The sequence below is a fragment of the Ursus maritimus genome, unplaced genomic scaffold, assembly GCF_017311325.1.
Source record: "Ursus maritimus isolate PB19 unplaced genomic scaffold, ASM1731132v1 scaffold_2, whole genome shotgun sequence".
In the NCBI taxonomy this organism is placed as follows: Eukaryota; Metazoa; Chordata; class Mammalia; order Carnivora; family Ursidae; genus Ursus; species Ursus maritimus.
The window spans coordinates 37,163,588-37,176,199 of NW_024424452.1; the positions used below are offsets into that span (position 1 = coordinate 37,163,588).

Sequence of the window (12,612 nt, forward strand, 5' to 3'; positions counted from 1 at the left end):
AGTGCCAAGATATATCACTTTAGCACATTTTTAAAAAGCACAGGCAACCGGTTGTCAGCCCTGCTGGTTGTGTCCCCACCCCCCTCTCACCATGGTGGGGTCACTGGCCTGCTCCCTCCCCACCCTAGGGTGTTGGTGCCGCCCTGGCCAAAGGCTCTGCTGGGTCAAGGCCCTTCAGGCGTGCACTGATGGTTGGCCCAGGATGTGTGGGACTCCAACATCCTGCCGTAGCCTCCTCACAGACCTCTACCTGCTACGGGCCTGGACCAGCAAGGCCACCCGATCCCCAGCGCTGACCCTCTGGGCCCCCTTCACTGCCACAGGAGAGCCGGGCTGCCCTCTGTTCCGCTTACTCCTTGAAGCCTGGCCATGGCAGAGGTGACAATGAGGCAGAGGGATGAACCTGCTCTAAATGCACCCTCACCACTCCAGGACAAATCTAAACCCAAAGGGAGGACCCAGACCCAGACTGAATCTGCCTGCCCACCCAGCTCCTTCGAAGAACGAAGAACGTGCCAGTGTCTTAGCAGAGGGGACTCAGGAGGCGGCTGCTCTTTCCGTGCTCTTGCGTCCTTGACTGTCAGACACCCCTCAGTGAGGTGCTGGGGCACACCTGACACCCCTGGACAGGGCCAGGGGACTGCACAGGGAAAGGCTTCACCATCCACCAGCTGGGAAAACCACAGGGAGCAGAGAGCAATGACTTGCAGACACGGTCTGCAGCACCATCCCCCATTCCTGGTCACCAAGCTGCAACCCGGACTCTCCTGTCCTTGCCCCGGCAGCTCGTCCATCTCCAAGTCACAGGGGTTCCTTCCTCCAAAAGACATCCGCTCTCCACCTGTCCCCTTCTCTTCCTTGGTGCATCTACTGTTCAGACAACGTCTGGGGCAGGGTGCACCTTCCTTACACTCACTGAGTCATGGAGTAACGGCCGCTTGCCAGACCCGGGCGGGGAACGCCGGAGGCACCTGGGTGAACCAAATCCCAAAGCTCTGGCCCTCTCGGCGCCGGGTTTTACTCTTTCCAGCCTCCTGCCTGGGCTCAAGGCCACTGCTTTGCCAGAAGACTCAGCCTCCCTGCCTGCACTGCCCACCGACCAGGATGACGCCTCCGCGCGGGGTGCTGCACGTGCTCCACGTCGCCCCAGCACCGCCGAACTCCACCTTCCCAGCCCTAGCCTGCGAGCCGCCACCCAGGCCTCCCCTCGCTTCTCCCGACGAGCCTCCGCGCCGCTGCACCGCCTACTCCCCCTGCCGGGGTCCCCTTCCACTCGGGTCGCAACCGCAGTGTCACCTCCGAGGAGGCGCGTCCCCTTTCGCACCTTGTCTTCTACCTTGCCTTTCGCTCCCAGTTGGCGATGGCCGCACTGCCCCCTGTTCAGGCTCGGGACCCTGCCGAGCCCCGCTAGCGCAGAAGCGGCGTCCGCACCGTCACTCTGCACACCTCGTGTGGTTTTTAACCTCACCAACCTGACCATGCACCCGCCCGCCTCCTGAGCCGCCCGCGCCCTGCCGGACCCCACGGCCGGCAGCCAGAGGCCGCAGCGCCCGCCCCCGCCGCCCCGCGCGCCCGCCCCCGCCGCCCCGCGCGCCCGCCGCAGCGGGGTCAGGGGCCGCGAGCCCACTGCGCACGCGCAACGGGTGGGGCGGGGCCGCGGCTGCGTTAACTCCCTCCGCGCTGGCCTGGGAGCTGCCCGCGCGGCGCGGCCCCCCGGACCGCAGCCAGCCAACAATCTGCCGACCCCATGAGGCACGCACCCGGCCCCGGGTAGCCCCAGATACCTCCCCAGGGAGGGAGACAGAAGAAGAGTCCCCGCTGCGGCTCGCCAGAAACGGCCGCGGCCCTTTAACACTCCCCTCGCTCGCTTCCATTGGCTGAGGCGCTGTACGTCATCACTGCGCGCCCGACAGCGGCGCCTTCCCGCTCCCTAATCCTGACGCCAGAGCGGCGCCGGCCTTAGCGGCTGAGGAGAGCGGGAGGAGGTTGCGGCGGCGGGAAGATGTAAGTTGGGGGAATCCGACCCCATCCGAGCTTCGGGGGCCGCCCGCAGAGCTCGGCGGGGCGCGTGGTTGGAGCCGACCCGCTCCTCGGCCTCTCGGTAGGCACGGCAGCCTGGTGGCGCGGCAGCGGCTGTGAGAAGAAAGAGTGTGGCCCGGGGCGGGCGGAGTGGGAGGCGCCGAGGCCGCGGCCCGGAAGTGGTCGGGGCCGCGGCGGGCGGAAGGGCGCCTCAGACCGTCCCCCCTGTGCGGCGCGCCCGGCTAGGCCCGCGGGACTCGGAGCAGCCGGGAGCGCGGCTTCCGCCTTCGGTGCTCTGCCGCCGGCGTGGAGACTCAGGCCCGCCACGCCAGGCCCTGCCCTGGGAGCGCTCGCGGCCCGGCGCCTGGACTGGGCAGTTGTGAGTGAACGCGGACGGGGGTGGCGGGGGCGGAGATGCTTTGTGAGGGGGGCCCTCCCTCCCCCCCCTCGGAGCCACGAACCGAGACGCCCGCTCCGCGGACGCGACCCTCGGGGACGCGGCTCCCGGTGTCCCGCAGCGCGGCCGGACGGGCTGTCCCGGAAGGGAGGTTTCTGGGAACCAAAAGTCCTGGCCTTTTCCTCCTATTTCGCATGACTTGTGCCGAAAGTGCACTTTTAAGTGGGGGAAGCGCTCTGAAGACGGGAGCCGAAACGCCATCTGCTCGAGGTTTAACTAACTGTTCTCTCTCTCTCTGGCTGTTGGACGCGCACCTTTCCGGAGGATGGGGGAGGTACTCGAGGTCCCGTGCTGTGACCCGAACTTGTGTGAACACACAGCCTCAGTCTCTGCTGTCTAGCGCTCGGCCACGCCCGGCAAAGTGTAGAGTCTGAGAATCCCGGTGGTGCTCGTTGTCGCGGGGTACCTTGGGGCAGACCTTTGGGGCTGGGGTGGGGCCCGGGAGTGTGCCCTGCGGGTCCGTGCTGCTCAGGTAGGCAGCCCAGGGCCACACGAGCCTGCCGGGCACTGCAGCTAGACCCAGGCCACACGGAGGTGTTTGAAGGGCTTCGTGCGGGGTGGGGGGAGTGAGTGTTTTATGAATGAGTTTTTACACTGGTTGAATGCAGAAAAGGTGGTATTTGGGGCGTGGGCTGTCAGATACGTTACTGAACGTCAGTTTCATCTGTGAACCTCTTGTTGCAAGGTGGGTACTGCAACATTTTAGGATGTAGCTCGCACTGTTTCCCTTGGACAGTGCTGGACGTAGTGATCTCCTAATGGGGTGGTCCAGGGACCCCTGTTGAGCATTCAAGAGGTCGTGTGTGACTTTGGGAGATGGGTTTATGTGGGGGGAAAGCTTCCAAACATGGAGAAACACTCCTTTCTTCTAACATAACCTAATGTTTCCGGAACCTTAGCTAGGTGCCAAGTTTGGTAACTGTGGAGGCGTTAGGAGCTATAATTGTCACCATAATGCTGATGAGAAGTAGAGGCTCAGAAAGGTTGTGTGACTTATCCAAGGTCATACAGCAAAGCTTCGAATCAAACAGGCTGGCTGAGTCCACAGATTCTTACCCACTGAACTATATACTTCCTGATTGTCCAAGGCCACTGACCGTATCCATCCAGTGTTGCTTGCTCAGTACCTGTAATACCTTATTGTTTTAAGGCAAAACATCTTAAAAGATTTTACCAGCCTGGAGAAGAGCTACAAAGGTGACATTCTGCTTTCTAATGCTGTAATTTGATTGTCCAAAGCTGGCCTTCTTTCTTGAGTCATAACATTTTTTCAGGATTTTGGGCACCCCTACACATGTGAAAACAGGATCCCAAGTGGTCGCCTTGTCCGGGTTACTTAAAGGCTGTTGAGGAAGATGAGGTAGAAATAGTTGACACCAACATCCTGAGATCTTTGGCTGCAGCTCAAGCAAATTGTAGAAAACCTCACTGGAAATACTGAAGGTTGCAGATCCCCCAGGAGACAAGGCACATCGTGGATTAGTAGTTTGTTCCAAGTCATATTTACTGAGCACGTGCTGCAATGTGGGCTCTTTGTTAGACCCTTATGAGTGGTGTCCTCAGATCCCAGTGCCTACACACACACACTCTGTCTCTCTCTCTCTCTTTTGCTGGGGAAAATGTAAACATACAGAAAGGTTGAAAGAATTGCACAGTGAATACCCACATAACCACCACCTAGGTCCTACAAGTCACATTTCTGCCATGTTTGCTTTATCATATACCAAACCACCCATCAATATTTTTTTGTTGCATTTTGAAGTAAATAGCAGACTTTGGTGTACTTTCCTCATAACACTTCCATATGCACTGCATTAACTAAAGTTCAGCATTTGCACTAACTGCCGTCTAACTTAACTATTTTACTGCTTTTTCAGTGTTCATGTGGGACATTTTATCTGTTTGCATTTGGGTGTTAAATGTTTTGATGCTGGTACCTGTCACTTTTGAAAGGGTTTTTGCTTCTAGTCATCACATACCAATGTGTCCTACAAGGTAATTGTCACAGTAGAACAAGAGATCTAATCACAGCTGTAATCCTATCACGAGAGCCACACTTGGTTTTTTTTCTGTTCTGCATGCAAATGTGTATTTCTAAGGGGATGGTAGAGGGCTTATCATCAAACTTAGGAGTGAAAAACGGGTATTGTACCACCTGTAAAATAACAGTAACAGACACCACCACCGTTTCCTTAAGGAAAAGACTGACAAGGTGAAGTGAGGGTCTACCTATGGGTGCAGGACCCTCCCCGAGGAATTGGAAGAGGTCCCTGTATGTTCCTGGCTTTGTGGACGCTCCCTGCTTACTGTGTTCCTTGCCATCTTCTCATGTGCTCACCTTTTGACTGCGAAGTAGATTTGTTGCCTTGCCAACTCGTTCACTCTGTAAATCCTTTTATCTTGTTATTAGGCTGCACTTTGGCGTAAATTGCAATCGATTAGGGATCGTTTCTCAGACTCGAGTTAGAAGTGAGAGTTCAGATAAGTGAGGCCACCATTGCTGCTTTGAACACCTCAGAAGGGGAGAATGGATTTATCAGGAGTGAAAAAGAAGAGCTTGCTAGGAGTCAAAGAAAATAATAAAAAGTCCAGCACTAGGTAATCCTTCTGTTAGATTTTTCTAGTGCTACTTTGGGGGTGCTCGTTACTAGGGACCTTCAGAAAGGGGAAGATTGGAAATGTCTTACATATTACAGTGATGTGTCCTAAGCCACAGATCATTTTGCTCTGTGATCACCTGGGATCTCTGTAGCCCTTTGGATCCCCTCTTTTGGGTAGTGTTGTTTTCTGGGTTTGGTCAGAGGGGCATGCGATCTCACACTCTTCCTCACCATCCAGGGCTCCTTCTCCTACCAAACGCAAAGACCGCTCTGATGAGAAGTCCAAGGATCGTTCTAAAGATAAAGGGGCCACCAAGGAGTCAAGTGAGAAGGATCGTGGCAGGGATAAAACTCGGAAGAGGCGCAGCGCTTCCAGTGGTAGCAGCAGCACCAGGTGGGACCCGGCAGGGCAGAGCACAGAGCCGGCCTCTCTCCTGTGGCCAGGCCCCTTTTCCTTCGTGAAGAGCCAGCAGGGCGCTCTGTGGTCCTCTTTATTTACACAGAAAACGCACTGAGCTTGTTAATCAAGGCCCTAATTATGGTTTGGGTCTGCTGTGTTTACATTTGGAAGATGGTGTTTGGGTGTTTTCTGTAGATGTTAAAGAATAGGACATCTTGGGGTATATGTTTCTCTCAAGTGCTTTTTTATTCAGAGTCATGATTGTTTTGCCTTAGCCTAAAGCTTACTTTTATTTCAGTTGAAAACCAGCCTGGGTGTCTCCGTAGCCACCTTCCAGGCTGGGTGGGTGCTTCTGGCTTTCCAGGCTCTATCTGTACCTCCCAGTAGGCAAGGCTTCTGTTTAGCTGGGAAGTGGCTCCTTCCTTTCCTGTCACTGCACAGTGTGAATGCTGTCTTCTGTCCCCATCTAGGGCTTTGGCCAGGGTTGGGGCGGTAAATATCATCCCCACTTCCTGAGGAGGGGAGACACTGAGGCTTGAAAATTAGAGGACAGTGGTTTCCTCTTGGAAGCATGAGAACGTGCAGGCTCATCTGTTTGGAAGAAATGCTCCCGTCCACTGTTGCCCTTGACACCTGTGTCTCACTTGTCAGGTCCCGGTCCAGCTCCACCTCTAGCTCGGGCTCCAGCACCAGCACCGGCTCCAGCAGCGGCTCAAGCTCTTCCTCAGCATCTAGCCGCTCGGGAAGTTCCAGCACATCCCGCAGTTCCAGCTCCAGCAGCTCCTCTGGCTCGCCAAGTCCTTCTAGGCGCAGGCATGACAACAGAAGGCGTTCCCGCTCCAAGTAAGCTCCCTTCCAGCACCACTTCCCTACTCAGGAGTGCCTTGGTTTCCGGGGGGATTGCCCCCAAAACTTGCGAATTGTTTGGGAACTTAAGTTTACAAATGGGGGCTGTAAAGTTACCATAGCTCCTATAAAAGTAGACTTAAAAAAGGAGTCTTTTTATCTTAGGATTTCTGCAGCAGAGATATTAGGAATATACATGAACTGGTAGGGAAAGCTTCCTTACAAAAAAACTGTCAATCATAGCAGGTAGCAGTCCCACTAAAAAAATTTTTTGACTTGACAGAAATTGATTGTTTCTGGTTTTCTGTTTTTTTCAATCAGATCCAAACCACCCAAAAGAGATGAAAAGGAAAGGAAAAGGCGGAGTCCTTCCCCTAAGCCCACCAAAGTACACATTGGGAGGCTCACCAGGAATGTGACCAAGGTGAGGGATCCTGAATCCATCCAATGGACAGTGGGGTGTATCTCTTCTGCAAATATTTTAAATGGAAAACTAGAGAAGTAGGCCTCAGCCACAGGTGAACTGAGAACATAGGCTCTCAGAGGACTGGCGGGATGGTGTGTCGAGCAGAGCAGTAACTCCTTTAGCGGGGTTATTCTGTGCGAGTGAGACTAACCCGAGGTGCCAAGGCATAGTAGTTGCGTGGTGACTTCTCAGCTCCCACACGGGTGATGGTGGGTGTGCATCACTATGACCCTTCTTTCCTCTAGGACCACATCATGGAAATATTCTCCACCTATGGAAAAATCAAAATGATTGACATGCCTGTAGAAAGGATGCACCCCCATCTGTCTAAAGGCTATGCATATGTGGAGTTTGAGAACCCAGATGAAGCCGAGAAGGCACTGAAGCACATGGATGGAGGTGGGTGACCCTGCCAGCCCTCCACTGAGCCCCCTTCTCTGTTCCCTGTGCCAGACCAGCTACCTGACACTTAGGGACCTTAGAACCGGTTTCCAACCTGGCTGTACATCACAGTCCCCCTGGAGCTCTTGCCGGGTTCCAGTTCTTAAGCAGGAGGTGTGTGTTTACAGAAAACGAGTTTTATGGGACATTATTCTTGGGAAAAGATCAGCAAATAGAAATGCATTAGCATTTTTAGAATTTTCTAGTCTGTGAAAGCTTAAGGATTAAACGAAGGGTTTTTGTTTTTTAATAAAGATTATATTATGAGTATGAATAGTGAAGCATTTGGCTTTTATATGGGAGTGTTTTTTTAATCCTCTCTGAGATTCATTTTCTATTGGGCAACATCTCAGCATTTTTAGGATTACTTTGCTGGATTCACACGTTTTATCCATTTCCCTAAAGCTTATATCTTAACTGTTTGTGACATTTATAGCTGTTCTGTGTGGAGCAGAATGGTTTTAACAACAGCTGAACACTTGTGAATAGTTTTGAATGGACAGTTTTTGTTTCTTCTTTAAGTCAGTGTTTTAAGGAGCTTGGAATTTGTCTCTGCCCAAGCTCGCTGCTATTGTAATCTAGATAGCCCGGGCCAAGAGCCAAGACTGCCCAAAGCACGCTGTGGGCTGCCAGGTCACCTAGAGAGGAGAGTCTGAACACCCCAGAACGTTGGAGGCCCCCTTATGCACACAAAAAAAATAGTGCAGAGGTTTGGTGGGTAGTTGCCCTTGATCCCTGGTAGACCTTGGATACTAGGAAATTTTCCTTACTGCCAAGCTAACTCTCTTTCAGTCTCCTTAAATAAACTGGCCCATCAGGGTGCACACAGCAGCTCTTGACCTTATAAATCACACCTTCATTTTAGAGATCTTCAGTCGTGCATCTTGGAGAATTTCAGCACTTGCTAAAAATCCAAGGACACTTGGGCACATCCAGGGTGTGCGTGGCTATACGTATTACATGATTTAAGATTCTGGTAGGACTGGAGTGTGTGTCCACATACTGTGCCGCGCACCATGAACGGGGGAGCTGGCCAGAAGATATGTCCTCGTTGCTGATGTTCAGTGCCTGTGAAATTCTCCCTTCGGGCTGGCTTTGGCAGTGGGCCAGGGCAGGGTCGGGGGGACCTTAGGCTGCACTTAAGTCTTTTGAGTATGTTCTGAACACAGGTCTGCGTGTCCAAGTTACCCCTCAGTAACCTTTGCTATTTCCTTGAGGGTAGGAATCGAAAAGATAAAAGAACCCTCGACCCTTTGGGGCCACACAGGGACTGTGCTGTGTGCTCCCCTGGGGATCCTAGGGTCTGCGCCTCGCCTTTCTTTGTTCTTTCTTTATCTGAGGCCCTGAAGATTCCTCGGTCCTCCGAGCTTCACTGTTCTCATTCAATTGAAGGGGGGGGCCGCCTCCTTCACTGTTCTCATTCAGTTGCATTCACACACTTGGTTGTTTGGTCTGAGGCACTTTTTCCAAACTCTTAAGCAAACTGGACAGCTGAATCCTGTTTTATTTTGCTCCCCCACCCCGGAAGTCTCTCCCTCCTCCTGAGCTGTCATGCAGTCGTAGCTTGTCCAGAAACGTGGGTGCTGATGATCCCTCCCACCTCCTCCACCAAGCTCTAGTGGCTTGGTGGCCCAGTTATAGTGCATACTGCCTTCATGGGAACCCAGCACCCTGAGGCCACCTTCTGGTCACCTGGGAGGTATCAGGTGAGGGGGCTTTTACAGCAGGAGAGAGGACCAGACTACCTGGTTGGAGGCCACCTGTTCAAGGGCAGTCCCTCTTGAGTTCTTACACTTGACCCCCATCTCAGTCCCGCAGAGCCCCCAAAATATCCCTACTCTTGCCTGCCCCGCCCCATTGTTCTAGAGGAGAAAGTTCAGGGTCCAGGCACAGCCCTTCCCCTCATTGAGTGGTGTCAGGTGTTTGCTGAGATGCTGCTTCTCTTGGAAGTGCTTGTGCATCTGGTGCCCCCATGCATCCAGATTTGAGTTCCCTGTGAGGTTCCATGCTCCCCTGCAGATTTCCTGATGAACCCTCCAGTAGTAGTAACTCAATATTTCTGTGATGAGTTTAGTTCCCCTGTCCATCTTGCTTACCATGCTAGGCCTGCAATGGGCACGGGCTGGCCTAGGCTAGGTGTTTGTCAGATATTTTGTGACTTGATCCTTTGTTCAACAGGACAAATCGATGGCCAGGAGATCACTGCCACTGCTGTGCTGGCCCCCTGGCCTAGGCCGCCCCCCAGGCGATTCAGCCCTCCCAGGAGAATGTTGCCACCACCTCCCATGTGGCGTCGGTCGCCCCCACGGATGAGAAGAAGGTAGGGCCACTTGGAGTCTTACAAAGGACTGCTTGGGGCCAGTGTGGATTTGTTTCATTTACAAACACAGTGTGATGGTGATGACTTTGGAACCTTACTCAGCCCTGCCTGCGCCTGTGCTGCATGGGGGTGGGGGGAGCAGTGTTGGCACAGGTGGCAGTTGGCGGGGGGAGCAGGGCTGCTGCTGGAGGGCGGGGCAGGCAGAAGGTACAGCCCTGCAGGTTGCACCAGTATTGCCTGGAGTGCCGTTCCTTTTCCCTTTTCTAGTTAAGAAGACAGGAAGGGGGGCGCCTGGGTGGCTCAGTCGTTAAGCGTCTGCCTTCGGCTCAGGGCATGATCCTGGCGTTATGGGATCGAGCCCCACGTCAGGCTCCTCTGCTGGAAGCCTGCTTCTTCCTCTCCCACTTTCCCTGCTTGTGTTCCCTCTCCCACTGGCTGTCTCTCTGTCAAATGAATAAATAAAATCTTTAAAAAAAAAAAAAGACAGGAAGGATAGGGTTTGTGGCTGGCTCAGTTGAAGGAGCATGGGACTCTTGATTTCGAGGTTGTGAGTTCAAGCCCCACATTGGGCTGTGCCCCACCTAAGCCTGACCTGATATATTTATAGGTTAAATATTAAAACACACACACACACGGGCGCCTGGGTGGCGCAGTCGTTGGGCGTCTGCCTTCGGCTCGGGGCATGATCCCAGCGTTCTGGGATCGGGCCCCGCATCGGGCTCCTCCGCTGGGAACCTGCTTCTTCTCCCACTCCCCCTGCTGTGTTCCCTCTCTCGCTGGCTGTCTCTCTCTCTGTCGAATAAATTAATAAAATCTTTAAAAAAAACACACACACACATACACACACACATACACAGGGAGGGTCAGAAGAGGAGGTTGAGTCCGAGTCCCTTGGCAGAGCCCAGGGCCTGGCCTTCCTCTGCTAGTGGTGTCGAGCTGCCCTTCCCATAATCCTCAGGAAAGGGGGTCTCCACACCAGATACCCTTTTCCTTCCCAAGGGCTCCGTGTCGGTGCTATCACAGGGAGCCGTCCTAACTCTGGAGTGAAGCCGTACAGGATTGTTCAAGAAGGCAGCTTTGCCCCCGCTGTCCATGACGCAGGGCTGTGTCTGGGAAGTTGGCCTCCGTGTCTGATGTGGTCTTTCCTCTTCCTACAGGTCACGCTCCCCGAGGCGCAGGTCCCCCGTGCGCCGGCGATCTCGCTCCCCTGGCCGCCGCCGCCACAGGAGCCGCTCCAGCTCCAACTCCTCCCGATAAGCAGGGCCCCCGGAGCTCTGCACCCTGTAACTTCGATCCCATACACTTCAGTTTTGTCACTTCTCTAGCCAAAGGAGGGCTGGTAGGAAAGAAAGTCCTCACTCAGGGCAGGCTTCGAAGGCAGCAACTGAGACGTTTCCTCTGAAGGCAGAGTTACAGAGGAGTGTTAATGGTTTGGGGTTGTGCCTGTATACAAGAATGCCCTCCCATTTTCTGGCTAGAAAGCTCCCACATTTCCAGTTCCTAAGAGAGTCCATCCAGTGGCAAAGCCAGCAGGGACAAAGCAGGGCTCCAGGTGGTAGTGTGGCCCCAGCCTCGGGGTGTACCTGTTTCATTTCCACAAATGACTGGGGACCTGGTCCTGCCCTTGCTTGTTGGTCTACAGGGTCCTTCAGGAAAGGGCGCTCTTGGGTGCAGCTGCTGTCGCTGCTCCCCTGGTTGGGGCCTCTTCCAACACCTACGGACAGCCCATGTTAGTTCCCAGAAATGGTTCTGTTTCTACGTGTCCTCAGGCCCACACATACCCCATGTCTCCCTTTCTCTGAAATTGGTGAGCAAATTGAGAGCCAGCTCTGCAGGGTCATCACGGACCCCACCCCACCCCCCCTGCTGCAGCTGTGACTCGAGGTGGCTTACAGGTTACTTTGGCAACGTGTACATTGCTTTTTTGGGGCTTTTATTGTACAGTCAGTACTATAAATTTGTTCTGAGTTTTGTAACTTGTAGCATTTTAGGCGCTGTTGTGTTTGTACTTTGTTGTGTAGAGTGAAGGGATTGTGTTGAATAAACAGGATTAGAATGCAGAGGAGTGCTGGCTTAACTGCCTCTTTCCTGTCCTTGGCCTCAAAGGTAGCTTCAGTTAACGAGGGAATTAAAAACACAAGACTACATCTAGGTCATTTTCAGAGTCCCACCTCCCAAGTCTTTGAGCCAGGAGAGCAGCGGGTCAGCTCCGCGGAGTGCCAGGTCTCTGCTGCCGGAGACACCGACGAAGAGATTGATCACCTGTGTGCTCCCAGGAGCTTCGAGTTCTGCCTGACCAGACACGTGGGCGTGGTGTGCTGCTGCTGTTAGGCAGCCATGGCTGTTCTGCCACTTAGCCATGCTTTTGTGTTGCCGGGAAGATGCGGAAACACACCAGACATTAAAAAGTAAAATCTCAGTCACCCAGTGTGCAGACTGGATGGTCAGAGCAAGGCCGTGTCCTGCCAGGTAGCACATAGGCTTCCTCTCCTCCCAGCTCATCCTGCTGCCTGGCCAGGGGACACCTGCCTTTCTCCTTGGAGAACCTGCCAGGATCTCCTTGTGGGATGGAGCAAACAAACACCTGTTCCCTTTCGGCTTCTGCAGTCCTGCCAGGAGTGTGGGCACCTGCCGCCCAGCTTCGGCAGGGGAAGGTGGATGCGCTGCTCTTAGTCCATCTTGCCTGCCGCATCTACCAGCTTGATTCCCGTGCCCCCTCTGCAGCCTTGGGCTGGAGGCTGAGCTCAGGCGGGAGGCAACCCTGTGGTCGCCCGCATCTTAGTACTCCAGTCTCTGTGGGTGCAGAGTTGGAGAAACGGCCCTTGGTGTCATCTGGTCGCCTTTGCTGCTCAGGTGCCGGGATAGCTGGGCTTCCCCCAAACTCCCTTATCACCGCCGATGCTCAAAACCCTCTCCAGGACTCCGTGCAGCCCGCCCCGGTCCCAGCAGTCCTGCCCGAGTGACCTGATCTTAGCTTGGGCCGGTGGACAGCCGGGGAAGCGTGCTAACTTCCCATCGCGCCGCTGCGTGGAGGCGGAGCACGGTGTCCGCTGGCGGTCAGTG

The 12,612-nt window shown here is 54.3% G+C and overlaps 1 protein-coding gene across 4 annotated transcripts; it reads left to right on the forward strand.

The window, feature by feature from the left end:
* Positions 1–1,853: 1,853 nt before the first annotated feature.
* RNPS1 (RNA binding protein with serine rich domain 1) lies at positions 1,854–11,609 on the forward strand. 4 transcript variants are annotated; one of them, XM_040635499.1, is made up of 8 exons: positions 1,870–2,004; positions 4,887–5,074; positions 5,315–5,470; positions 6,128–6,319; positions 6,644–6,746; positions 7,034–7,187; positions 9,408–9,549; positions 10,707–11,609. In XM_040635499.1, the coding sequence occupies exons 2-8, from the start codon at positions 5,004–5,006 to the stop codon at positions 10,804–10,806; spliced, it is 918 nt and encodes a 305-aa protein (XP_040491433.1). In that variant the 5' UTR covers positions 1,870–2,004; positions 4,887–5,003; the 3' UTR covers positions 10,807–11,609. The 4 variants fall into 4 exon arrangements, with proteins under 4 accessions (XP_040491436.1, XP_040491433.1, XP_040491435.1 ...); XM_040635501.1 differs by lacking the exon at positions 1,870–2,004 and adding an exon at positions 2,085–2,101; XM_040635500.1 differs by lacking the exon at positions 1,870–2,004 and adding an exon at positions 2,267–2,398.
* The last annotated feature ends 1,003 nt before the right edge of the window (positions 11,610–12,612 follow it).

Excerpts from the sequence above, each read along its gene's own strand:
- RNPS1 (XM_040635499.1), top strand. The coding sequence starts at position 5,004 with ATGGATTTATCAGGAGTGAAAAAGAAGAGCTTGCTAGGAGTCAAAGAA. Across the intron at positions 6,320-6,643 it reads AGAAGGCGTTCCCGCTCCAA|ATCCAAACCACCCAAAAGAG; the intron begins GTAAGCTCCCTT and ends TTTTTCAATCAG. Across the intron at positions 7,188-9,407 it reads ACTGAAGCACATGGATGGAG|GACAAATCGATGGCCAGGAG; the intron begins GTGGGTGACCCT and ends TTTGTTCAACAG.